Consider the following 13212-nt stretch of genomic DNA (forward strand, 5'->3'; position numbering starts at 1 on the left):
GACAGGCAAGATTTTAGAATTTTTATTGATTAAAGGGCAAATAAATCAATTTTGTATGCATAAATCATAACTTCCTTGAATTAAGATATTGGTCCGTGGTTTTTCCACAAATCAGAGCCTGGCTAAAAAAACAGAACTGAGCTTTTTAGAGGTTCTGTCTGTCAGCTACAGTGGTTCCCTTACTTGTCTGAGTTTCCCCATCTCTCCTGCAGTCTCTCCTCCTGGCAGCACACACTCCTTCGGGCCCAGCTGAACCAGTAGAGCTTCAAGGTTGGAGAACTGATCATTATCTGGGAACTCACAAACACTCAATTTTCTCAGTGTAGTGTCGACATAGCCCACTCCTACCACCCTCTGTCCATCAGCAGCAGACAGCTTCACCCCCACAACCCCAATGGCTGTGGACATGTCATTGTTGGCAAAGAGAATGTCCTCAAACTGGGCAAGATTTCCTGGAGAACCCTAGTGAGAAAAAGTGAAATGCTTATTAAAAGAATTGTACACACACACTTGCTTTCTTTCTTTCAAAATAACAACTCATCAAACTAAGTACTGCACAGTCCATTCATATCAAATACACAGCTATTCTGGTTTTTAACCATTTGAATTTAACATATCACCTACAGAGAGGAAAGCACTTCAGGTTTCCTTTATTTCCCAACATAAGGCAAGCTCCTTCAGCCTTAGAGCAGTAGAAAATACAGCAACATGCATAACAGCTATATAACCAATATAAAACAATCAGGTGTGACTTTTCATCATCAGTCCCTCAAAATCCCAAAACTCCAAGCAGGAAAAAGCTATGGGGCTTTTTTCTTTCATCTCACAACTATAAAAAAAGGTTGAAAATTGTACCTTGTAAGCCAAATACCAGTCATTTTCTTTGACAGATTTGCTCCCTGCTTTGTTCTTGTAAACTTCGACTCTGTAATGACGAACCAGAAGCAGGTCCCTCACAAAGGATTCAAAGTTCATTTTACTAAGCACAACACTCTCAAGCTTCTCAGTTCCTAAAAAAAAAAAAAAGAAAAAGAAAATTATGAGACAGCTGAATTTGTTCATAAAGCTTATTTTCTTATTTTCTGTAACCAAAATCCCCAAGAACAGCCTTCAGAAGACACTGTCTTAACATCAAAGAAGCAAACATGTAGAACTCATGAAACAACACAAAACCACAACATTAAACATTAAATGAAGAAAGCATTCTCTCTCTCCAAATAAAAACAATGTTCGATTCCTAATTTCACTTAATAAATATAATATATAAATCATATAGTATAATATAATATATAATGTATAATATTCTCATCAATATATACAAATATATACAAAGGGATACGTTCCTCTCACTCTTCCCTTCTGTCCTGAACCAGGACACCTTCTCACAATATTCTTGACTTGGTTTACTAATTAATATTTCTCACATTTTGATTTAATGAGGATTAGAAGTCTGCTACAGCTTCTCCTGCTGCACATCTTGTCTTTCCTGAATAAGCAGCTTCTGTTGACAGAAGAGACTGCCACCCTATTCACACTCACACAACACTTGTGCCAAGACACTTCTCTCTCATCATAATTTATCCAGTAAAAACAACACATCATCAAAAACAAAAATTAACAGTTTTCATTAAAACCTAACTTAGAAATTGCCTAATTGACATTTTTCTTGCTTCTGCTCCTGTATGTGCAAGCAGATGATGCAGCTGAACAAATTTAATTCCATGAAGCTGCCCAGAGGAGCAACACCACTTCCACCTCCCCAACTCCAGCAGCAGCCTACTCACAGAACAAGGTAATTCCACTGCTGAGCACATGGGGATTGCAGGTGAGTACATTAAGCTTTCTGCCAGGCTGGGAAGTGGAAATAACTCAGAATGGCATCAGACACACCGGAGTTAGGTGAGGCACCAAGTAAGCACAAGCAACAGGGAGTATCACATCTCTCTTTTAGCAGCATGCCTTAATCACATTTGAGGCTCTTCCTCCCTTTCCATCAAAGATGTTAAACAGCAAACTTCCACTCCCATAGGTGTGGACTTATGGGTTTATTTTAAATAGGGTTTTTTCATTTTCTTTCCTCAAACATCTAGTAAGATTTTTTGAAACAGATAAAAGAACCCTTATTTTACATATATTCTCTTTCCCAGGGCAGAACTGTCCCAACAAAGCACAATTTTACTTATTTTTTCGTTGAAACAATACAATACACTAGCAGGGGGTAGAGAGCAGCTGAAGTTCATGTGTACTTTGAAATCATCTTGAAAGCAACAAGTGCAGTTTTATGCTTTTAGTTGGATATGGTAGATAAGGCTTTAGAGGGTTTAAAACTGGAGCTGGTAGTCACATCACTACAAAATCATGTACAATAACTGCAAAATAACTTCCAAATTGAATACAACAATAATACTGATGCATGCTTCCAGTCTGGAAAACACATCAAGCTTTGGGGAGAGCTGGGGTATTTAAATGTTGGGGTTTTTTACCTGTGACCTCATCAGTCACAATAGAAAGGAAAAAGCATATGAGAATGTCATGTTTTTAATGCTGTTGCTCACGCAAAAAAAATTTTGATTCATTAAAAGAGGTTTTATTCTGCAAAACCTGAGCCAATAACTCAGATAACACAGTAACTCAATAACTCAGCAGCACTGTGTTCTCCGAGATTAAGGCCAATACTAAGGTTTGTACCTTCCGACAAGATAATTTATCTTGATGCTCTTACACCCACATCTGCAAGCTGCACTGCCTTATACCAAGTGATAAACGAAAAGCAGCACGGGGTGGATGGAAAAGAAAATCTTACAAAACACACAGAAACACGTGAAAGTAAAGAACTGTTCTCAGCGATTCCCGGCCTCCATGAACCAGAGCGGACACGGGACACGGCCACCTCTCAGCATCTCCCTTCCCGCATCCATCCGCGCCGGGAGGGCGGGAAAGGACCGGCAGCACCGCCCACCCCGGCCTGAGCCCACGCCAGCCCCGCAACGTCACCGTGAGCCCGATCCTTGTGACACCCGCACGCCTCGGCCTTGGCAAGGGGGCATCGCCTGCCAGGGCCTCCCGGGGGTGCCAGGAGGTTCCAGGGACTACCCGGAGCATCCAGGGACCACCTGCGCCACCTCTCTCCTCCCTCCGCTCCCCCCGGCCCCGAGGCCCGCCGCAGCCGGGCCTGGTGCAGGCGCCACCCCGCCCGCCGCTGTCCGTCTGTCCCTCCCTCAGGGCCCGCTCCCGGGGCTCCCCGCACGCCCGCACCCACCCGGTGCCCCGGCCAGCTGGCGGATGACGGCGCGGGTGCGGAAGAGCTCGCGGGCGGCCAGCCGCGCGTCCGCGCCGTGCGCCGTGTAGTAGTCGCCGCGCTCGAAGAAGCGCACGGTGGTGTCGGGCTTCTCGGGCAGCGAGAGCACAGCGCGCACGAAGCCCGCCTCGGCCCCCGCGCCCTCGGGCCACACGGCCTCCCGCGGCGGCTCCACCGCCATCTTGTGCCGGTGCTGCTGCCGCCGCCGCGGCCTCCCGCCAAGCACGCGCGCGCGCGCCGGCGCGCCAGCAGCGGCGCCCAATCGCTGCGCGGTCCGCGCCTGGCGTCACGCCCGCTCCGCCCAATCGCTGCGCGGCCCGCTCCGCGCGTCACGCCCGCCCCGCGGCCGAGCGCCCGCGTTGCTGGAGCGCGCAGGCGCGGCCAGCCCGGCGCGCCGCCGCTGCCATGGCAACGCCAGGGCCGCGTGGCCGGAGCTCCGCGCTGCCGAAATTAATCTCGGAGTTACAGAATTGTGAAAAGCGCGTGGCTCTACGCATATATTTACTATATGTGTTTTGTTGTATTGATTAGAAGTGCTGTATTAACATTTTAATAGTGTGGTAAGTGTGGCTTTGTAGGTAAAAGGTAACTTTTGTAGTTAAAATAGGACCTATCTATGTGGGATATTTTTTAAAGAAAGGAATGAGGTACTCGCACCGAGATAGAAGCCACAGGACACCTAAATCTTTCCGAGAAAGAGAATTTATTGCTCCATTATCAGAAGAAACTAAGACGCCGTCAGGTTTAAGAGGAAGAAGTTGATGCTGACCAGAGAGAATCCTGTGTTTGAATGGAATTTATGCAGCATGTATGACAAGTATGAATATTTAATGGACTGTTGTTTTTAAAGGTTAATCTTCTGTTAACGTGTGTCCTTTTTCAGGCTTGTGCTGCCCAGAAAAAGGTACCTGGACATGTAACTCTTTGTTTCTATTGTCTCATATTGTCCTAATCCGAATTGTCCAAACTATTATTACTCTGATTATATTGCTATTTTTATAACCATTTTATTACTATAAAACTTTTAAAATTTTAGAAACAAGTGATTGGCGTTTTTCACAAGAATCCTTTGGGCTGGAAAACACCTCTGGGAGCATCGAGCCCAAGCTGTGAGCAGACACTGCTGTGTGGAGCCAACCATGGCACCAAGTGCCGCGTGGAGCCTTCCCTTAAACACCTCCGGGCATGGGGTAGAACTCCTCAAATGCCCAAGGTTATGCTGGACACCAGGGTGCCCCAGGCAGCCGTGCCAGTTGGTCACTGCCATGAGGTCTCCATGAGGAGAGGAGTGTCCTGTGCGGGTGTTAGCCTTCAGGAGCACAAAATCACAGAATGATTATATGCAGGTGCTTTTATTAAGAGCTCTGGGTGTCAGGGGTAATGACCCAAATCTGACTCTGACAGGGTTTCAGGCTGAATATGTTTTATATTCTATTATATTCTATTTATTTTATTTTATTGATATTATATGTATTGGAATATTTATACTCTAACTTACATATTAATTATTAAACTTACATTGTTCTGTTGTATACATTGATTTCATCTAAGCACGGATTTCTCGTGATCCCCCTCAAACCTCTAACATAGTTTCTCATAATTCTTTGAACAATAATTATATCTAATCACATGTAACAGTTATATCATTTATCAAATACTGAAACTACACAGGTGTAGTTTCACATGATCTAGCAAATACAAGGCCTAACTTTTCCAGGGCCTACCTTTAACATTTTCCCAGGGCCTACTAAGCCTAACTTTCTTTCTAGCTCCCTGAATTTTCTGTGATTTTAAAATCTTTTACTGTCACGGGCTGCCACAAGGCGAGTGCTGCAGCAGAGGCTGAGAGCAGGGCTGTCACCCGGGTCAGTCACACTGCCAGGGGCTGTGGGTGACAGGGCCCCCTCTGCTTACAGCAGGAATGGTGTCCAGAGACCCCCTGTGCTCCCTCCAGCTCTTGCTCTCCTGCCACATGGGTTGCTCCTTCCAGGCAGCACAAGGAACAAAAAACCCAAGGTTTGACCCTCATTTACACTCAGGGGTTACCCAGGCCAGGGACAGAAAGGGCAGGGACTGTCCTGTGGCGCTCAGAGGTATCCTGAGCTCTGGCTACAAGGTGGCCCTCATGTCCAGAATGCTTTAGGGTTTTGATTTTTCATGCTCTTTTCATGGCAGTGCCCTAAGCATTTTTCTTTTTTGTTTCATTTGCCTGTTTTATCTGTACTATAAAGGCACAAAGGAGTAGAAACAATTTAGATGACAATCTTTCTTTTGGTGATTATTGTCGAAGAATAATGAGAAATGCCATGTTTCATCAGCTAAGTCGACTATTCTTGGAAACTCCTCTTACCTTGCACTGCTTTTCATCTTTCCAATCAGAAACCGTGGTATCCCCATTCCCAAATTCTTGTATCCTAATCCAGCTGCCTGCACACTATCACCTATTGACAAAACACATCTATTTTGCCTCAGGATTTCTTGCATAAATGTGATGTTCTGGTTTGTGTACCTTGTAGAGAACATCCCCTTGTTTGCCCACTGTTGCTTTCTCTCTCATGTCTTCCCTATGTTAGTCAGCTTCTCAAAACTCATCTCCCATCCTTCCTTTCTTCCTCCCTCCCTCCCATCTGTCTCCAGCTAAGGAATGCTTTTGGGACCTCTGCTTCTAGATTTTCTCACCTGGCTTCTCTCTTCTTTGCAATTGGTGAATCAATGTGCTCATCTTTAATATTTCTTGGTGTCAATAGTAACTTTTCCAAAAGGCCCTCATATGCCAAATTAAGAACTACATCAGGTTTTTACACTAAACTGGCTTTTTACTGGGCCACCCTGGTCTGAAGGTGTTGCCATGTGCTGCGTGTTCCACCTCAGGGAATGCTTTGGTGTCCCCACCTCATTCCTGCCCAGCGTCACTCTTGGCTTCCCATCCACACTTCAGCCTTCCCCTCCCAAAACCCAGTGCTGTGCCCCTGAGGAAACACAGCTTTTCCAGCAAAGGCCTTCAAACTCCTTCTGTAAGTGTATTTGCTGAAGGATCACAGGTGGTTCTTGTGGTGAAGAAGAATCCAGTCTACATTAAATTCCCTTAGGAAGGAAGGAGCAAAGTAGGCAGGTCTCTAGAGTTCTGACAGCTTTGTAGTAGCCCAAAATCTTCCTCTTATCTCCATAACAATTGTAAAAAGACACTGCTAAGCCAAATGACATTTGACAGGCCAAAGGTATTTATTTTGAGTATGAATAAGTATGAATAAGTGAATTTTCAGAAGCAGCTAAACTATCTGGTCCGATCCTTCCCTCCACCATAAGTTTTTGCTTGCAGCAATACTCACATGGTAAACCCAGCCCCAAGAGCTGTCATTTAGCAAGTACATTGCCTTGGGAATGCACTCACAGTGTCAGGCAGCCTTGCCAAGCATCAGGTCAGCCCAGAACGCACATTTTGACTATATGGGGCAGCTTGTCTTTGCACACACTGATGATTGCAGATAAGGCAGGAGATAGGACAGGGAGAAATGGAGTGTCCCATACAAACATCTGGAGATGGGGTGGACTCCAGGGACCTCATTGTCATCTTCAAAAGCAGTGAAATAATGCCTGCTAAGCTGTTATTGCTGCGTGTTTCAGTGTTTCTCAGCCATGGGCTGGTTGTACATTGTGAAAAATGCCAATCACTTGTTTTTAAAATTTTAAAAGTTTAATAGTAATAAAATGGTTATAAAAATAGTAATACAATTAGAGTAATAATAATTTGGACAATTTGAATTAGGACAATACGAGACAATAGAAACAAAGAGTTAGAGACGTCCAGGTACCTTTTTCTGGGCAACATAAGCCTGAAAAAGGACGCATGCTAACAGAGGATTAACCCTTAAAACCAATAAACTGTTGCATATTCATACACCTCATACATGATGCATAAATTCCATTCAAACACAGGATTCTGTCTGGTCAGTGCCAGCTTCTTCCTCTTAATCCTGACGGCATCTTCATGACTGAGCGAGCCAGGAAGAAGTTCATTGGTTCTGATAAGAGAACAATAAATTATCTTTCTCTGAAAGATTTAGGTGTCCTGTGGCTGCTATCTCACTGCGAGTCCTTTCTTGAAAAAAAAAGTATCCTACACAGCATAGTTTCTCTTTTAACATTTTGTTACAACCTAAAACTATATTTAACACACTACTTAAGAGAATTAATACAGCATAACTTTCGAACACAACACATATAATACTCATTTTAATATTTGCGGAAAGCCAATTATAAAATAGGCATTTTTCACACCCTCCTCGTCCAGCCCTTGCTCGGGACAGCTCCGCAGGCTCCACTCGCAGCGAGCCCCGCCCAAAGCGGCCGCTGCTGCCCCGAGTGATGCCCGCAGCCCTGAGCAGCATCCGTGCTGTGGCATCCCATCCCTAGCACAGAACACCCCAGCACCCTGCTATAGAAGGATAATGAGATGATTGGCTCTCGCAATTAAAAGATAACTGTTGTGTGAATGTTAAGAAAAGCTTTAGTGATGTATAGTTGTGTTATTGTAGTTTAGATGTCCACTGTTCTCCCCATAGTTCCCTTTCTCCCCCTGTATTGTTGCCATCAGACAGCCTGGGTTGTCTAGGACAGGCAAAAAAGATGTGCACGTGTGCCTCTTGCATGGGGCAGTTGGGAATGGAAAATGTGAAAAAAGCCAATCACTTGTTTTTAAATTTTTAAAAGTTTAATAGTAATAAAAGGGTTATAAAAAGAGTAATACAATTAGAATAATAATAATTTGGACAATTTGAATTAGGACAATATGAGACAATAGAAACAAAGAGTTATGGACATACGGTACCTCTTTCTGGGCAACATAAGCCTGAAAAATGACACACGTTAGCAGAGGATTAACCCTTAAAAGCAACAGCCTGTTGCATATTCATACACCTCATACATGATGCATAAATTCCATTCAAACATAGGAGTCTGTCAGTGTCAGCTTCTTCCTCTTAATCCTAACGGCATCTTCATGGCTGAACGGAGCAGGAAGAAGTTCATTTCTACTGATAATGGGCCAATAAATTCTCTTTCTCTGAAAGATTTAGGTGTCCTGTGGCTGCTATCTCACTACGACTCCTTTCTTAAAAAAAAAGTATCCTGCATAACATAGTTTCTATTGTAACATTTTGTTATAGCCTAAAACTATATTTAACACATTACTTGAGAGAATGAATACAGCATTACTTTCTAGCACAACACATATAATATTCGTTTTAATATTTGCTAAAAGCCAATCATAAAATACACATTTTTCACAGAAAAGCTTGTTGCTTAGGGGGTGTGGCATGGCAACACCTGACTTACAAGAAAGCAGTTTCCACGGATAAATGGCAAAGAAGAGCTTACTGACAGACTTTGGGAAGGGCCAGGGCTGGCTGATGCAACCCCCAGGGGTATAAAAGACTGAGCATCCACCTTGAAGATGAAGTGGCTGTGTGGTATGCCCAAGGGGCAGCTCCCAGCACTGCAGCTTTTTCCTTATGTAGTCCTTTGTTGTATTTTTGTTAAGGTTTAATAAACCTTTTTAAATTTTCAAAGTTTAAAATTGTGACAATTTTAAACTTTGTCTCTCACAACCCATCACCTTCCCCTGGAGCCCGTGCCTGTTTCTGTGTGCCATTGTTCTTCCTGGGCAGCTCCACACAGCTCAGCTCTGAGCTGGGACCTTTTATTTTCCCTGTGCTGTAGCAGAACACTCCCTGCTTTTCCCCTTGCCTGTCAGCAGTGACAGGAATGAGATGTCTGTAATTGTTATGCCCTTGGCAGGTGGAAAACTGCTGCTAATCTAGATCTGGATTAATTTTTTTGCCTTTGTGGCCATGATATTTCACAAAAAATCTTTTTGCTAGAATTTTTCTCCTGAGAAGCTGGGAGGCCTCAGAAACAAAATGTAAACAATGATTATCTGCTGCTGTGGAATGTGACAAGTGGATCTGTGATTGGTCTCATGTGGTTGTTTCTAATTAATGGCCAATCACAGTCCAGCTGTCTTGGACTCTCTGGTCAGTCACAAGATTTTATTATCATTCCATTCTTTTCCTTTGCTTGCAAGCCTTCTGATGAAATCCTTTCTTCTATTATTTTAGTATAGTTTTAATATATCATTTTCTTTTAATATATATATAATAAATCAGCCTTCTGAAATAAGGAGTCAGATTCTCGTCTCTTCCCTCGTCCTGGGACACCTGTGAACACCGCCACAAACCTTCTTAGGCATAAGTAGCATATAAAGGAAAGTTACAATTGGTTTTCAGTTAGGAAAATGGATGTCCTTTAACCACTTTACAGGGGAAAAAAAGAGAAAAAAATACATTATTTTTCACCAGTGGTTGATTGATATCAGCTGTGATCAGTGGCAGCTCTAATGCCTTTGAGCTGGTGGGGATGTCACCAGAGAATCTGGTATCAGATTGATGTGTATCTGTGTGTGCACACGTTGTGCAGCAGAGACTTAACACTAACAGGATAAGAATATTTAGATAACGTAAGTTTGAAAACAGAAAATATGGCTCTTGCCTTGTAGAGAACCTTTTAACTTTCTTTTGTTTACTTTTTTCACTCAGATTTGGCACAGCCATGCTCTACTTGGCAGGAAAGGGTGAATTCTGCAGTGTGTTTCGAGGATAGTAGAGGAAAAAAAATCTCTTCTTACGTGTGTGAGGTTTTCACACACTCTGAACTGGTCAGCATTTCCTCCACCACCACAGACCATCTCCTTTTTGTGCATGTCTGCCCTCGCATGTCCCTGCTGAGACGAGGATTTTAACAAAGTTCATAAAAATCTCTGGGTTTGGGATCAACTATTCCCAACACACAGGGCACCCCTGCAGTGTGCCTGACTGCCTGCATGCCCTGTGATGGACCTGGACCAGACTGCAGCCTCTCCTGGGAGCTGCTAGAATTCCCTGACTAGCACTTGTGAAGCTGGAGCAGCAGAGCTGCTAGCATTTTTATTTTCCTAGAATAATTTTCTGGCTATTTCATGTCATCCAAAGTCACTGTATTCTGGTGGTCAAAGTCCAGCAGGTGAGGATATAAATAAACATGGTTCACAAACAGTGTTATTTCTCTTACCAAACTACTCTGGCTGTTCAGAGGGTAATGGGTACAGTACTGTCAACAGACCCCACACATGCAACACTGACCTTTCATTTTCTAGCTGTGGAAACTGTGCTTTGGCATTACTCAGGTCTTAGAATAAAGTTGTATAGACTTTATTGGTCATGCTTTTTCAAATATATTATTAGCATACCCTCTTCTAAAAAGTCTGTCATTGTCTTTATGGAAACATATATTTAATTTTGCTCTGCAGTAATAATAATAATACATATTTGCTAGTGTAATAATTCATAAGGAAGTAATAGATTTGCACTTGCCTATACAAACACTATTTTCCCATGTTGTACATAGGCACCAAGATATGTATTATTACTAGGGTTTCTTGCAGTTTGTGTCTGTCCCTCTCTGTAACACAAAACCCCTCATTTATCCAGTCTTAATACACTTTCAATCTGCCCCTCACATGCTTTCTCAAAATTGACATTATGTGAAAAGAGAGGAAATGTCGTATCTCAACTTTGTGTAGAGCTTCAGATTTTAAAAATATGCTCCTTCACGTAAGGAAGTTAATGAATAAGGCAAACAGAAGTATCAAAATATTTACCTAGTTAAATATTGATGTAGAGACTACTAGTCCTTTATTAAGTTCTATTTGTCTGTTGCTTTTACAGGAAACTCTCTTTTTAACTTTGCTGAATGTTTTCCAATTGTATTAAAAGTGGTGTCCAAGTATCAAAATTGAGACCATTTAATATTTTGCTATTTAATACCAGATTAGTTTTCAGTAGCAATCATTTTTTGGCATATTGCTCTAGATATGAGAAGAACTATCACGTGCATATGTGGAGAGTTGACACAATCTGATAATGGCTTTTTTTTTCCTTTGAATTTCATCACATTAGTCTCCTTTTGGTATAAAAACCTATAAAACACATTAAGCTGCAGGATACCAATACACCAATTTCTCAGGTATTTCCCCCCTCATCCTTTTCTATTTTCCTATAAATACACACTTCTGTGCAGCTGGAAAAGTGCAGTGTTTAGTAAATAGAACAACACAAAGACCAACATGTCAATAAAACTATTTAGAACAGGAAACTAACGAAAAAACTATCATTGATCACCACTTTGAGAGCTGAGCAGCACCATGTTAGTACCATAGTAACTGAGTTTAGAAACTGAGCATTAGTTTCAGTTGTGGATTTAGTTAAACTCTGGGGTTTTTAAGAATTTCTGTAGACTTTCTGGTTTTCTAATCACTTGGCTAGTTCAGGCAAATTTGACGAGGAAGAAGACCATAATACAGCACTAAGCTTCATACCTGACACAAAAAGCTCCACTAAGTAACAAAAAAAACAAAAAACCAAAAAATATCTGAATGCCTCCCTGCAGTGTGGGAAAAGCAGGGAGAAGATGATGTTCAAACAAACCAACTGGGACAAGGTCCAGGCCACAGAGCAGCCACAGACCAGCCTGTCCAGTCAAGTCTGCACACGTGCAGCTCCAGCCCAGCCACAGCACACAACACCTCCCTCCATCCCACAGGCTAGAAACCTGGTGAGAAATGGGGAGGGAGGAGGAGGAGGAGAGAGAACAATGGCATTAGAATATTGGGGAGAAGCAAGAAATTATGAGGATACCATATTAAAGACATTTAAGGAAGTAGAGATGGAGACTGAAGCATTGGGGAAGACAGAAATACACACAGCTCACCACAAGACCAACTTCCTGAAAACTTGGCTTTATTTGGTTAACAGCTTACAGAATTGTACAAAATTCATCATACCTCAGCAGATTGCCTGCATACCTGGGGAGAAAGGGAATGGTACAGATCAGCAGAGGGAGAGCCTGCCCTGCAGAAATTATCACTGACAAAGCTGCCTGAAAAGGATGCAAAACATTCCAGTAAATTCCCTACTTTGGGATTTTTGTGCAATCTCCACCACAGCAATGCATGCATGTGAGGTGCCACCCTGTTGAAGGGCAGAAGGGACACTGGTGAGCTGTGACAGTGGAGGTGACACCAGCACAGTTCAGCAAGTTCCGTGTGGTATCTAGCAGGCACACTGATGGGGCATGCTTCACATTTCATTTCATGGACAGTACACAGAATATCCTCCCAGGAGCTTATCCTACTTTTCCTGTTTTAGCCAGGGTGGGTCAGAACACATTAGTAACAAGGTTTGTCATTCAGTTCCTTATCTTGCATCTCATTATTTATTTGGCAACAGGAGGAGTTACAGCATTTCCTTTATAAATCAGATATGCTGGAGGGATTGCTAGCCAACATCCACGGCACAGGTTACTGACAGCCAGAGCAGGCTCTCCTGTCCTGGGAGGCTGAGAGCCTATGGAAGTCTGGTCCACAGCTATGGCAGAGATCAGGAATAACAGCAGAAACAGCTCCTTGCTGTGCAGCAGCTTTGCCACAGACAAAATCACAGTAAATGGGGTAAAAACTGCTCTCACCATCAGATGCCAGGCCTGCCCACCCCAACCCTGCACTAGAGATGTCTTAGGGTTGAGGTTTATTTTAAATACCTACATAGCACTGGAAAGATCAGTCCGTGAATTCCTGAAATGACTGCATTCTCAGCCTGCTGATTTTTTTATACAACAATCTGTGTGTTATCATTTCACTCTTGTTGCATACTTTTCACAGCTTTAAGAAAAACTATGCTATTGAGATACCAGATGGCTAATAAAAACTGCTAATTGGAGTTCTAGAATATTTTCAACTATGCTGAGGTTCCTTGCTTTAAGGAATCAAACTACAAATTTGTAAGCATGATAATTTAGCAGATTATCATTTCACCATGGAAGAA

The 13212-nt window shown here is 42.8% G+C and overlaps 1 protein-coding gene across 1 annotated transcript in view; it reads right to left on the minus strand.

Moving 5' to 3' along the window:
* MSH2 (mutS homolog 2) overlaps positions 1 to 3525 on the minus strand; it is a 46694-nt gene extending 43169 nt beyond the window's left edge. Inside the window, exons 1-3 of the mRNA XM_030945879.1 lie at positions 3260 to 3525; positions 856 to 1010; positions 184 to 462 (exon numbers count right to left, since the gene is read on the minus strand). Coding sequence (XP_030801739.1) covers positions 184 to 462; positions 856 to 1010; positions 3260 to 3479 — 654 coding nt within the window. The 5' untranslated portion in view covers positions 3480 to 3525. The remainder of the gene's footprint in view (positions 1 to 183; positions 463 to 855; positions 1011 to 3259) is intronic.
* Positions 3526 to 13212: the final 9687 nt, after the last annotated feature.

Source organism: Camarhynchus parvulus, chromosome 3, assembly GCF_901933205.1.
Source record: "Camarhynchus parvulus chromosome 3, STF_HiC, whole genome shotgun sequence".
Lineage (NCBI taxonomy): Eukaryota > Metazoa > Chordata > Aves > Passeriformes > Thraupidae > Camarhynchus > Camarhynchus parvulus.